This window comes from Brachyhypopomus gauderio, chromosome 8 (assembly GCF_052324685.1).
Source record: "Brachyhypopomus gauderio isolate BG-103 chromosome 8, BGAUD_0.2, whole genome shotgun sequence".
NCBI classification, from domain to species: domain Eukaryota; kingdom Metazoa; phylum Chordata; class Actinopteri; order Gymnotiformes; family Hypopomidae; genus Brachyhypopomus; species Brachyhypopomus gauderio.
Window position 1 is genome coordinate 20,110,521 of NC_135218.1, and position 14,838 is coordinate 20,125,358.

Here is a 14,838-nt window from a genome sequence, read left to right on the forward strand (position 1 = left end):
TTCCAGAATAACAAGTGAGAAGTATTTTAAACTTTGATATAAAAATGTCTAAAGTCATGGCTCTTCTAATGTTTTTATTCAGCTACTTTTGTGCAAGAATGGCATATACTTCTGTTTAAAGAGATTCTCCGTGCAGTTTCCGCCTTCATTTGGCAGATCTGTTAAGATGATTGGCTGCAGTAAAAAATGATTGACAGCTAACTCTGGCTGATAATTGGCTTAATAAAAATTGATTGACAACGAAAGTCTAGTATCTGATTGGCTGCATTCGATAATGATTGACACATGCTCCGCCCTTTACCCACGCCCACCGGGGCTCCGGGCTGCAGCATTACATATATGAAGCACGCTGCAAATAGTAACAGCAGCCATGACGCTTTCTGCTGCTTGCTTCGACAGTGATTGTATATAATGACTACGGACACAGGGAGCGCGAGTGTTACAAAATCTAAGGCAAGATACGTTGTTAAGTAATTTTTTGTGTTAATTTACTCAAGTATTCTAAAATTTGTAACTTTTTACTTTAGCTCCACTACATTTCCAAGCCAAATCTTTTACTTTTTACTCCACTACATTATCTGAAATCTATGGAAGCCCATTCCCGCCACCTAAAAAAAAACAGCATATATATATATATATATATATATATATATATATATATATATATATATATATATATATATATATATATTTCTCATTATTAAGTAAATTGCTAGAAATAATGAGATAGCAATTTACTTAATAATGAGCAGGGCTCTCAAGTCTCACGCATTGAGCGTGTGACACACGCATTTGACCGTCTTCACACGGCGAGAAAAAAATCTAGTTTATTTACCTCCGATCCATATCTATGTCGCCCTCCACTGCGATCGATCGCGATATACAACCCAACGCTCAACAACTTACGTTCGCCACCCCCCCAACAACTCTCACACTCTGACATGAATCCAAAACTTGAGAGCCCTGATAATGAGATAAATGTATATATGTGCTGTTTTTTTTATTTTAGGTGGCGGGAATGGGCTTCCATAGAAATCTCGTTCCTTCAAAAAAGTAACCTTGGAGAAAGGCGGCAAGCACGCGCACCAGTCAGCGTTCGGTTCAACGGCAGCGCAGCAGCGTAACGGTTACAACCAGAGACCGTATATTTCAAGTGCCTTCTCTGCATGCCTCAGACCCAAAATATGTGTTCCTTAAAATAATTTTCCATCCAGTCTTAGGAAACATGTAGAGGTGAGTTGTTTTCATAGGTCTACTGGTCATTGTCTTTAATGAGAAATCTAACAATATATTGCAGCAAACGGTTTCTGGTTTAAAATAAGTCTGACATTAGCATTGTATACATGGTTAGTTAGCTAGCTAGCTAAGTAGGCTATTGCTAGTACACTGCCTGTTGCTAGCTAAGTTAGCTAGCTAGCTAGATTTTGGTTTTACCATAGTTCATAGTATTTGGAGCTTCCAGCTACCTAAATGCATTGATTTTGTGAAATAACAAACATTCAAACATATCACTTTACACTAAAAAAACAAATTCTATTTTGACAGGTTTTACATGCAGAGCATGGTGGTGCTAAATATTAGAGCCTTTACTTTTACTTTCAGTACTTAAGTACATTTGAAGGCAAATACTTTTGTACTTTTACTCAAGTGGATGACTAAAGGGAGGACTTGTACTGGAGTAATGTTTCACCTTGGCTATCTGCACTTTAACTCAAGTACATGGTTTGTACTTCATCCACCACTGTTTGCATGGTATATAGCAAGCAATAAAGTGTAATTTAAAAGCTTTAATAAAAAAATCCCCACACAAATACATATGCAGAAACAAACCATAATCAATGTTTACATGTATTATTTAAAAACAACCTGAGACTTTAGTGAAATATTAAAGTATTACATCGCTGAGTGTCTCAAATATAACAAGTGGTCAAATACATAAATACAAACATTCACTACCTGTGTTTCTTAGAAGAACATCAAAGTTCAGATTAATCTGAATCTGCTGTTTGATCTAAGATGACAATATCTGCAGACAGATGGGCACTGTGGTGAGGGGCATAAAATCAAGAAGCTACAGTTCAACAGAGGACTAGTGTTAAGTGTTAACCCTAACCTACAGTTCAACAGAGGACTAGTGTTAAGTGTTAACCCTAACCTATAGTTTTGCAGAGGGGTTGCCTTAGAGTTTAGGCATCCTGGCAGCATTGAGACGCATTGGAACACAAGAAGCTCCAGATGCATAGCGCATCTCTCTTAACATCCCACTCCACTGCTTCTTGTCATCCTCATATCTAAGAGGACACACACAAATACACACACACATACACAGATTGAGAATACTTAATACACAGGCACTTGAATGCTGAATAATGCTACCGAACATTACTATTTGTGAAATGCAAATGATTTACTCCTGATTGAATGCAATAGTTTGATTGGATGCCAGAAAATTTGACCCTGAATAATTGTGTAGTCCTGGTTCACACTAAAGCAGGACATACAAGCAGAGTAGGCACCAGAAAACACCATAAAATCGCCATCAGTAGACTTGCTAACTTACTGCCAAATGTCTGTGATTTCTGAGGGTCCAACTTCTTTGTTCTCCAGCTCCACGATAGCAAATCCTCCAATAGCATAAAGATTTCCACCACTGCTTACGAGGTTGACAGAGCTGCGTTCCTGAGGGAACTCTGTGAACACACTCCACCTGGAGAGCACCATGCTTCCACATTACTCACTACACCCATGCTGTGCACAAAACTGCAGGTCTTCCGATTGACAATACAAGTGTAAATATTTCTAAAATTTACTAAGATACACACCACATGCACTCGGTCATTCTAATCAGGCTATATATACATAATCAATACTATATACATACTTGTTTGTCGCGAAATCATAGATTTCAGATGTGGCGGTCAGTCCTTCCTCGTTGACTCCTCCAGTCACAATGATATTCCCATTGTGCACAACAGCACCAAACATCGCTCTGGAGGTACTCATTCCAGCGAGCTCCCTCCACTCGGATTGCTTGTGGTTATATACGAACAGCTTGTTTATAGCTTTACTGAGAGACACAGAGAGAAATTATTCTTTAACAGTTCTTGTACAAGTTTTAAAATAAAAATACAAAAAACTATTTGTTGTTATAATTTAGATGCTTATTCCAAAATGTAGAAAAAGTGCTATACAAATAAATGTTTATCTGTCTGTCTATATATATCTATAGTCAAGAGGCTGAAAAACAGTCTTTAATAACAGCCTAGTGAAGTGTGCTGTGCATGTTACCAGAACCCAACGAAACAGAACACTGACAGCTGCAGTGAAATCACAGGGTCATCTTAAACACCAGTGAAACTGAACACTGACAGCTGCAGTGAAACCACAGGGTCATCTTAAACACCAGCAAATGTTTATTCTCACTTCTCATCAGTCTTTCCTCCAATGCAGTATACCAGGCCATTATGTGAGACCACAGCATGTCCATGGATACGGACAGGAAGTTTCTTAGTTTCGCTCCATTTCATCTTCCTGTAAATCATCATGTAGGATTAGATTGATCCTTAAGCACTGATGAATCATAATAAGAGCAAAATGACAAAAGAAAACACTGCAAGATAATAGTTTTACGGATTATATCCTCAAACTACAACTGAAAACAAAATTGAGAGTCTACACTATATACTTCTTCTCAAAAGAATATCAAAGATGCGTTTAAGATGGCATTTTTAAAAATAAAATAAGCTACCAATGAATAAAGTAGGCTTACTAATCTTCATATTCAAAGTGCACTGGTGCACTGGATTAGTGTAAGATTTATGACAATAGCAAAAAACAAAACAGATTTTGATGTGTACAAAAAAGGTAAAGCTCTGGTGTAACTGAATTAAGTGACCTCAGAAGTGAAAAGAATTGGCTGTTACTCACTCTGTGTCATAACACATGACAGAATCAAGAGACTCATTGGTCTGTAGGTCTTTTCCACCAATAGCGAACAGCAAATTTTCATGTTCTCCCATGCTGAACAGGCACCTGGGGCTTGGCATAGGTGGTAAGGCGAGCCAGTCGGCTGAAAGGCTGTCCAGCTGTAATCCAAACAAGTCATTAAGGTCTCTATAGTTCTATTAAAGATAAACAGCAGCATAATACTGATAGCTTTTTAGTAAAGTTATTGATTTTTTTTTACATTTAGCATAAGGAAGTAAGTTATTTGTGTGATATATATTTTAGTTCTATGCAATATTAAATTTTAGTTATGTAAAATATGCGTGTAATTTGGATAATTCTTTTTAGTTTAAAGTGTATTTTGCATATGACTTATGAGATGATAAGTTATGTGTCAACATCTGAAAATAATTTCTACCCTAACAATTTTCAGATTTTATAGCAGATCTTCAGGTTATATCCTTTCTTCTTTATTCTAATTATCCAATAACTCCTGTATATCCATGTAATCATGCTTGGCATATTTCACTGCTGAGCACAAAGTAGGGCATAATTCACTTACAGTTTAGTTATCTCAAAAGTGCTGACTGGCCTTCCAAAGAATGGGTTACTGGAAACATACTGACTGGTTATCTTGAGAAAACTGTCACTGCTGTTACCAGGGAGTTTGGATTTTTACCCACCTGGTAAAAGTAGCACTGCAGTGGTGTTTCCTTATTGTCATCATCCACAAATAGCCCACCGATGATGAAAAGCTGGTTCTTTTTGGTGCACACGCTCACATGGTTCTTCGGTACCTGCTCTGCCATGGCCACCAGGAAGCACTCGTTCTCTGTGACATCATATGCGACTGCCGCTGTGTCAGTGACCATGACGATCAAATCCCGTCCATACATACCCAGTCTGCGGTTGTTATTCAGGTATCCTGGCAATAGCTCTTCTTCCTCCACCTCTCCATTTACATCTCCTTCTTGTTTTTCCTTCTTTTTCGTATCTGGAAGTTTCCCTTTGAAAGCATCTTTGATGACCTGCAGTTTCTTCATGACTTCTGGATCAGCCCTAATGAGTTCATCAGTTTCGACTTTTTCTTTGAAGAACTTTTCAGACAGCAGACGGAAGCGAATGCACTCAATGGCATCGCTAAGCACCTTGGCACGTTTTTCCTTGTCGTTATGCACCCATTTCATTAGTGACTCAAACACCACTTCCTCCTTCTCTACGTTCAGCATGTCTCCACCAATCAGGGCAAAGAGCTCGTGTGGTGCCAACTGTAGGAACTCCTCCTCGTTGACAAGGCTCTCAAAGCGATCTGCAATATAGTCCCGTGCTGCCACAGCCAGCCGGGGGACATTCAAGACTAGGCCAAGTCGGAAGATGGCGAGGCAGTTGACCATGGAGAGCTTCTTCTGCAGGTAGTTCACACACACTGTGAATACAGACGGGATCTGGAAGCGATTGGCAACAGCAAATATCTCCTGAACGTTGTCATCAGTTAGCGCAATCTCGGCAGAGTAAAGGTACTTGATGATCATGTCCAGGATGTCAGGATCCACGTCATCTAATGCCACTTCTTTGAGGTCCTCTTTGACCTTTCCGTCTTCAGAGAAGAACAGATCCCTGAAGTAGGGGCTGCAGGCAGCCAGAATGAGGCGGTGACATGGCAGACAGTGGTCGCCCACTTTTAAAGTGCAGTCTACAAACTTGTTCTCATTCAGAAGTTCCTTCAGCCCGTCCTGCAACAATGTGCTCTGGAACAGACGAAGCTCTTCCTTCAGGGCCTGCTGATCCATGAGGCTGGTGTTTCAAAGGAGATGCAGTCAAGAAAAAGGGAGCAAGAGGGAAGAGAGGGATAGACAGAGAAGAAGGTGGATAGACAGAGAGAAGGTGGATAGACAGAGAGGAGAAGGTGGCTGCAGAAGCACAGTCCTGGCTGGAAAAGGACAGAGCTGAGAAAAGATTTCCAGCCTGAAGAGGCTGTTATTTAATCTGGTCATTCTAAATATAACATGTCCCCTCCCCTCTGTTCCCCCTCAAACACTGTGTGGACTGTGGGCATGTGGGGCAGCAGCTCTCATAATAACAGGCTACAAATGTAATAGTCTTAGATTTGGTATACAACTGTAGCCTCTATCAGCTCAAAGGGAACAATAGAATGTATGAGTGTGGATAACAGTGATTTTGTGAGTGTCTGTTAAATGAATGAGTGTGTGAGCTTATATGTCTCATATCAGCCTAACAGAGATGGGAGACAGCTGCTACAACAGGTGACAGCCCTCAGTGACGATTAAGCAGTTGTAGTCTGTATATAAAGCTCCTCTCACCGCTTTTAGAATAACGGAATTTATTGTCATCAGGATTCATCATTCTTCAAATGAAATGTAACTATATTAAATAGAGCATAAATGCAAATATAAGTTCAACTGGTGAAGTAACATGAAGTAAGAACATTTAAACCAAGTAACAAATAAACTACAATGTTTGGAAAAAAATGGTAATAAATACCACCCCAATTTAAACCTTCCTGTGATTTGATTTGAAAAGGATTTGAATGCCAAACAGTAACAGTAAACATTGTGAAAAGGGTTTGGCAATCATGAGAACCATGTGTGTTTTATGCAGATTTGTCTATCAGAGTTTGGAAAGACAGAACTGCTTTGCTAGGAGCGTTACTAAAATTAAAGCAGCCCTCCATAAAGGAAGGTGTGTGTGTGTGTGTGTGTGTGTGTGTATGTGGAGGGGGTGGTGTGTAATTTAAGTCAAAACAGTTAAAGACAGAAGGGAGTAAGGCGCTCTCTCTCTCTCTTTCTCTCTCATGCACACAAAGAATGATATTTTGTTTAATATTGAGCCAATAGGAGAAAATATGTAAATGAGTAAGTGATAGTTGATACAATTGGGCAACATCTAATAGTGGCACAATAAAAGTCTGAATAATTCGGAATTAATTAACTACCACTCACTTGACTTCCAATAGTGGTAGTGGTAGTCAGTATGTATATTTAACTAACTGTGAAAGTAAACATTTACAGTTTAAGCAATGTTAATGTTAGTATGTATGTAAGAATAGTTTTGTATAGAAAAATATTTATTGTATGCTAATAGTATGCAAATCACCACGGTTCACCTAGCTAGCCAATGGCAATACCTCACAGGGGTGGGGATGGTTATTTTTTTAAGTGTTACTAACCACATAATGCCAACTAAAAACATATGTTTCCACTAAACTCTTTATTTCAGGATTCTAAGACAGCTCAGGTGAAGCAGAGACACAGCTCAGATGAAGCAGAGACACACAGCTCAGATGAAGCAGAGACACACAGCTCAGATGAAGCAGAGACACACAGCTCAGATGAAGCAGAGACACACAGCTCAGATGAAGCAGAGACACACAGCTCAGGTGAAGCAGGACACACAGCTCAGGTGAAACAGAGACACATAGCTTAGGTGAAGCAGAGAAACACAACTCAGGTGAAGGAGACACACGCAGTAACATCTGTCACCATGTGACACTCTGCCATGTGACACTGAGGACAAATGCCAAAACCTTACAGAACAAGGATAAGACAAAGACAGTTGCCCAGTATGGGCTGTTGCTGGACACACTGTAAACACCACTATCTGAAGAGCTTTGTGTAAAAACTTGAGAGCTTGAATACCAATACTTGAATTACAGCTGCTGAACCAACCCTCCCCGGTCTCATCTGTACTTTGATTAATTAAGTTGTAATAGTGGTAGTCAGTATATACAGTATAATTGAATAACTTTAGTAGTTGTAATGGTAATCAGTACATATAGGGCAGGGGTACTCAACTGGCGGACCGTGGTCCGGATCTGGACCCGAACGCAGTCCTGTCCGGACCCAATCTCATTCCTGATTAACTGGATACGGACCAAAAATAAAACCGGAGCATTTATTTCAGGGCTATTGAAAAAACACTCCGTTACGAGTGTTACGTTTGCCACCCCCGCTCAACAACTTACGTTCGACAAAAAAAAAAAAGGGGGATTTGGCAGACATACGGGAATACACACGAACATTGGAACAGATATACATGTAACTGGCACCAGGCTTCGCGTCAGGAGGAGGGCGGCCATCGGGGAAAACATAAGAGTTGCGGGAGCTGTAGGCGCTGCGGTGGGCGGTCCTCTCCCCGCCCTCGCCGCAAACCCTCCACTGGGTGCAGCGCGGCTGGCGGATGCGTCAGGTGCAGTGCGGCTGGCGGACGCGCTTGGTGCAGTGCGGCTGGCGGACGCGCTTGGTGTAGCGCGCCTGGTTTCTCCAGTAGCCCCCAAGGGGCGCGCCGGAGGAAAACTCCGCCCACGCTCTCTCGCTGCTCTCGGCGGAGCCCGCTGGGAATCCTCCCTCCCTCCGGGTGTGAGTCTTCCTAACCTGACAGTGGGAGCGCTGTTGGTGACCTCCATCTCCTCTTCCTCCTCACTGCCCAGGCTCCAGCTCATGGACTCTGCTGGACTTTCACCCCGGGAGCAGTCCATAGCTCTCCCCTCGGAGTGGTCATGGGGAGCGCTCACCCCGGGGCTGTTCCTCCCCTTTACGGTCCTAGCGGATTGCTCCGAGGGGGCAGAACTATCCTCATCCTCCGTATACAACTCTCCATCCATGCACTCGGAGACACCCGAGCACACGGACAGAGGGTAGTCGTAGCATTCGGTGGGGGCGGAGTACATGGAGGGAGGACAGTCGTCGCCCTCCTCGCCTTCACCGTAGTAGTCAGCGGGGGCAGAGCAGACGGAGGGAGGATAGTCGTCTTCCTCTTCCTCCTCTTCCTTGTCGCCCTCCCCGTAATCCACTGTGGGGGCGGAACAGACAGAGAGAGCTGGGTCTTCCTCCTCCTCGCTCTCCTCTTCGCCTTCCCCGTAATCCACTGTGGGAGCGGAACATACAGAGGGAGCTGGGCCTCCGCCCTCTTCTTCCTCTCCCTCCGAGTCCTCCTCTCCCTCGAACTCGCTCTCCGGGGTTTTCTCCATATCACACTGCATAGGTTCCTCCTTGGGCAGCCTCTCCCCTCTCACTTGGGTTTCAGAAAGGGTTGTGGTATCAGGATGCGTTACCTTTCACAGAGAAGGTTATCTATTCTTATGGCTAGAGCTATGAGCTCATCTATGGAGAGGCCTTCGTCCTTATAGGCCATTTCCTGCAGGACTTCAGGTCGTAAACTATTCCGGAATGTAACCAAAAAGATGACTTTGTTCCACCCACTCCCCGCAGATATGGTTCTGAACTTGCGAGCGTACTCCGCCGCCATGTTTTTTCCTTGCTTGAGTCTTGATAGTAGCTCACCACTCATTCTACCTCCAAGGGAATGGTCAAAAGCCACTCGAAACTGCTCTAAAAATTCCTCATACGTTTTTTGCTCATTCCCAGCCCATACTGCTGTTGCCCAGTCCAAAGCACGCCCGGTTAAGCACAAAATAAAATACTCTGGTCAGGACCTGGAGGATGGTTGTTAAAATAAATCTCGCATTGAAGGAGAATTCCCTGACATTCATTTGGTGAGCCCTCATACTTTTCTGACTTGCTCACAGTTGGGGGGCCAGTGGTGTAGAGCTACCTCTCTCAGGAAGACAGTCAGGGGCTTCCTCATCGAGGATACGTAGTTGACGGCTCACCTCGTAAATGTTTCAGGTCAGCTCGGCCATGAATTGTTGCTGTTCAGCCTTCTGTTTGGCCAGCATATCCAGTGAGGCTTGCACATTTTCGATTTGGTGGTGGTGTTGTCCGAGTAGTTGTCCCTGTGCAGCCAATGCCTGGACTACCGTCCCCTCACAGTCCTCCGTCTGCTGGGGCGGCGAAATATTCTGTGACAGTGTGAACATGATGAGACTCAGACGAATGTGGACTGAACAGGAGCTGGGTTTATTCTCAAGTCTCAGAGATTTTTTAACAGAGTTGTGAAAAAGTCCAGGGGCCTCATGTACAAAGACTTGCGTGGATTTCTTACTAAAAATTGGCGTATGTACAAATCCAGAAAATGGCGTACGCAAAAAAAAAATCCGGATGTATCAAACCGTGCGTACGCCGGAATCCACACACATTTCTTTTGTACATCCCAAACAAAGTGGAATTGAGTGCACACAGTGACACGCCCCCCTATAAATATGCAAATTCATTTAAATTTGCCCTGCACCGGAGAAGTTTGCTCTCTGATCTATCACAAACCATGTCTGAACGGGGAAAGAAGAGGAACTTCACTGAATGTGAAAGTGGAGACGCTCCTGAATGAGGTAGAGGCACGGAAAAAGTGTTTGTTTGGCACGTTGTGGCATTATGGCAAAGCGCAAAAGGTCTGAGTGGGACAGAGTGTGTGAAGCTTTAAATGTTGTGGGGTTAGAATAATGCACACTGGCAGAATAATATAATGCACCTAAAAAATATCAGTGATGCGCTCACTAGCATTAGCGACTCAATAAAAGAATTGGTTAAAATTTGCATTCATTTGTCCTGGCTCTGGGTTCGCTGGGTGCTCCACCACCTCTAACAATGGCACGGCATACCTGTGCGCAACATTGTGCAAGACCCCACATGCCCTCACAATACGAAACACTTTCTCTGGCCGATACACGAGCATCCCCCAGTCCTGTCCAGCCAGCACCACCGGCTTTCCAGCTGCCCAATCGCCCTCTCCACGACTGACCGGGTGTGAGAATAAGCTGGCGGGGCCGGACCATGGGCATGTTACACAAGACAGGACGGAGACAAGGCGCATGAAAAACCGGATGGACCTTCATGGATGGCGAGAGCACTAACCGGTAAGCGATGGGGTTAATGCGCTTGTCCACCTTGAAGGGACCCAAGTAGCGAGGTGCCAGTTTCTTGGTTCCACCGCGGACTGGCAGTTCCTTAGCGGACAACCAAACGCGCTGACCCAGGTGAAACGACAGGGCCAGAAGGCGGTGTTTATTGGCGTTCCGACCATAGCCAGTGGAAGCAGACATCAAGGCTTTACAGGCCTTACGCCAGGCTAACCTACATCGCCGTACCATGGCCCGGGCACCTGGAACAGCCACTTCCTCCTCCTGATTAGCGAACATAGGAGGGGCATACCCATAGAGGCATTCGAAGGGAGACCCAGGGTCACTGGTAAGTGCTTGCTTGACCTCAGTTTCTACAGCCCACTGCAGGGGTTCCATAATTTTGGAAGCTGGCAGTACGGTGCTGGGCTCAGAGGTGTCAGGTGGCGACTCCCAATGGCGGGACAGAGCATCAGGTTTAGTGTTTTTAGTTCCCAGACGGTAAGAGAGTGTGAACTCAAAATGCCCAAAAGAAAAAAGACCACCTGGCTTGTGTGGGGATAAGACGCTTGGCCTGCTGGATGTAAGCCAGGTTTTTATGGTCTGTCCAGACCAGGAAGGGGTGCTTGGCCCCCTCCAGCCAGTGTCTCCACTCTTCGAGGGCTAATTTGACGGCTACGAGTTTCTTGTCCCCCACATCATAATTGCGTTCAGCGGGAGACATGGGAGTGATGGGAGTAATATGCACACAGATGAAGCTTGGGAGGGGACCCGGTTCTCTGGGAGAGAACGGCACCTACCTTGTAGTCAGAGGCATCGACGAACGGTTTCTGCTACGAACGGTAGGTCGGGATCCGGCATGCACAACACTGGTTTGGAAGTGAACTGCATTTTCAAGTCGTCGAACACTCGCTGGGCTTCAGGAGTCCAGACAAAGGGAACTCTTTTTGGTGAGAGTGGTCAGGGGAGCTGCAAGAGTGCTGAAATCCTTAATGAAGCAGCGGTAGAAATTGGCGAAACCTAAAAAAACGCTGTACCAGGCGGAGTGAGGTAGGTGTAGGCCAATGTGCAACAGCCCGGACTTTAGAAGGGTCCATGGCCAGAGTGCTCTGGGCAATACGATAGCCGAGAAACCCTATTTCTTCTACATGAAATAGTGACTTTTCTAGTTTAATGAACAGATGGTTTTCGAGGAGTAGCTGAAGCATTCAATATTAGGATGTTTATTCTTTATTTTACTAAATATTATGTGCAATACCTACTTATTTTACATTTTATTTTTAATTCAATATTAGGATGTTTATTCTTTATTATTTGTACATATTTTTATATTTCAGTCCCACCAGGATTTCGCGGGCCTTTTTTGTGATTGTTGCGGGCTAAAATGTTTGATGTTGCGGGTGTTTTTCAAAAAAATTGCGATGGAAGTTACGGTGTGTTTTTGCTTTTTTGTGAGTACATTACAATAGGGAGTAAATGTTGTATGGTTTCCTCTATTTAGTAGTCCATTTTAATTATCTATTTACCTATTTATTCAGGGTTGCCAACTTTTCAAGATCGCTTGGAGTGAGATTTGAACCTGGAGGGGGTGGCGAACATTAATTGTTGACGGGGGGGGGGGGCGGGGTTAGCGAACGTAAGTTGTTACCGGGCGGCCTGTAAAATGGACACAAATTAAGTATTATATCGAGATCGATCGCCAGTGGTTGGCGCCAGAGCGAACTAGTAACTCATAGATATGGATCAGAGATAAAAAAAACTTTATCTCTGACTTTAAACTTTATCTCAGTTTAAAGTTTAAACTTATAAACTTTATCTCAGACCCTCGCCGCTTGTGTGCGCTGCAGTGACTTCGCGGGCTACCGTTGCATTGTGGGGAATGTAGTGTTTGTGCGTGCAAAACACCATCGGGCGGCTGTGGCCTGCGGGCCGGTTCTAATAGTAATTAAATATCATCCAGGGGGGCATAGATAATCAATTCGCGGGTCGGATCTGGACAGTTTATCCCCGCTTTCATGTAGTGTACCGGCATACTGCTTTTCCCGATCTTTTTGCCGTTATTTTCGTCGCTCATGCTGCTTTCAGTCTGCTCCTCTTGAACGTATATACGGAAGTAAGGCGGGAGTTTGTCGACGTCACATCAAGACGACATCAGTGATTGGTCAAATTTGCGGGAAAGTTGCGGTGATTGGCTGAAGTTGCAACACCACCCTAAATTCGCGGTGTTTGCTTGAAGTTGCGTTGAAGTTGCAAATCGCAACATCGCGACTTTCTGGAGGGTCTGATATTTTATAGAGGTGTTTTATTAAAATAATACACAAATGGTGGCACTGTAACAAAAGCAATTTCCCCCTGGGATTAATAAAGTATTCTGATGACCCGCCGGACATGTTTTTTATGTTCAGTCTCGGATTTACTGTAGATAAGGATATTGTCCAAATAAACAAAGACGTACCTGTCCAGAGCCTCCCTTAGAACTTCATTAATGAAGCGCTGGAACACAGCCGGGGCATTCATTAAACGGTGTGTGACCGGTAGTGGTTTCGGGGTTGCTCTTTAAGCATGTGTCCTTGCAGATGGCTCCCCAACTACGGACTGAGCGGGAGAGCCAATCCACCTCTGGGTTGTGGCGTTGGAGCCAAGGAAAACCCAGAATAAGATGCATCTGGGGCGCGCATAAAGGGCAAGCTTTTCTCTATGACTCTACTCATGTCTAGCAGTGGTAGAATGAGTGGCATCCGAGCCAGCCCTGACAGTAGCGTGAGTTCAGTATTAATGTGTTCTGTTGTTCTGTTGGAGCTCTGTGGGCTTGCTGTTTGAACATACTGCATTGGTATATACATGTGTGGTGTGCTGTTTCCTCTCACATCTTTGTTGATGCAGTTCCCAGACAAAGTAGGCTTGTTTGTTTGGTTATCGTTTATTGGTGTGACTGGATTTTTAATTACCTGTTTTACTGTTAAATGTCTGTGCTGCACCATAGAGAATTGTAGTGACTGTTGGATCTGCAGACTGATTCTCATCACAGGGGGAGGAAACCTACAATATATTATTCTGGTCTCTTTTAGCTATACTGTCTGGTCTGTTTGTTTCATCTGTTATCCTGTGTTTTGCATTATTTTGCTTTGGTTTGGTTGTAGTGTTTCATTCTTTTTTTGTTAGTACACTAGATTTAGGTAAGGTTAGTGTGGTTAGCTAAGGTTAAGTTTGGTTGGCTAAGGTTAAGTGCATTTGAGGTGTAATTGATTTGGGGTTAATTTATCACTCAAATCAATTTATCATTAATTTATTTATCAAAGCTGCCCAGCGACTTAATCTGAGGTGCGTTTCCCAAAATGTTTGTAACTCTAAGTACTTCATAACCTCGTACTTACAAATATTCTTAAATTTATGAGTGTTTCCCGAAACTCTTCGTAACTTATGTCGTACTTATAGTCGTTTGTAATTTAAGAATATTTGGATTCGTAACTCACATGCAGTTTAAGGATAGAGGCCACTAATTTCACTCGCGCTGGTATTAAGCACGGCATTACAAAATTTGCGTTTATGTGTATAATTAGCGTAGTAGCCTATTTTCTTTTGAAGTAATTACATTGCATATACCACATTAAGTGTCAACAAAAATCGAATGTACTACTTTGAATTATTTAGCATTAGCTGATATATTCCCAATATTTAATTAAATCGTGCAGTTAATAACGTTTCAGACTTTCACAAGTAATGTATTCTTTGTAAAGAAATGGCTACAAGTTGGCCTATTAAGCTTGTTTTAACTTTACCAATAAAATTGATTGATTAATCTGTAGCATATATAAGTAACTTGGATTATGGATAGCAATTGTGCTTGTGTGGTGAACATGACATCTCTTCAGAGTATTGGTTTTGAGTAGAAGACAATTTAAGAAGATGACGTAAGCCATGTAGTTCGCCTGAATGCAGAATGCCTGTTACTGATGCACGATGCAGTTACTGACAGCCCTCCGATTTTATGCCACAGGTGGGTTTCTGCAGACTGTTGGTGATGCCGACGGACTAAGCAAAGCTGACGTATATAAATGTGTGCATGCTGTTACTAAAGCATTGCTTCGCCATGCAGCAATATATATAACATTTCCAAAATTGGTTTTCATGCAATTGCAAAC

The 14,838-nt window shown here is 43.2% G+C and overlaps 1 protein-coding gene across 1 annotated transcript; it reads right to left on the reverse strand.

Moving 5' to 3' along the window:
• Positions 1-1,772: 1,772 nt before the first annotated feature.
• klhl41b (kelch-like family member 41b) lies at positions 1,773-5,904 on the reverse strand. Its single transcript, XM_077015223.1, has 6 exons — positions 4,629-5,904; positions 3,928-4,085; positions 3,424-3,531; positions 2,882-3,067; positions 2,561-2,707; positions 1,773-2,291 (listed from the first exon to the last, which is right to left on the reverse strand). The coding sequence occupies exons 1-6, from the start codon at positions 5,733-5,735 to the stop codon at positions 2,180-2,182; spliced, it is 1,818 nt and encodes a 605-aa protein (XP_076871338.1). The 5' UTR covers positions 5,736-5,904; the 3' UTR covers positions 1,773-2,179.
• Between the last annotated feature and the right edge of the window lie 8,934 nt (positions 5,905-14,838).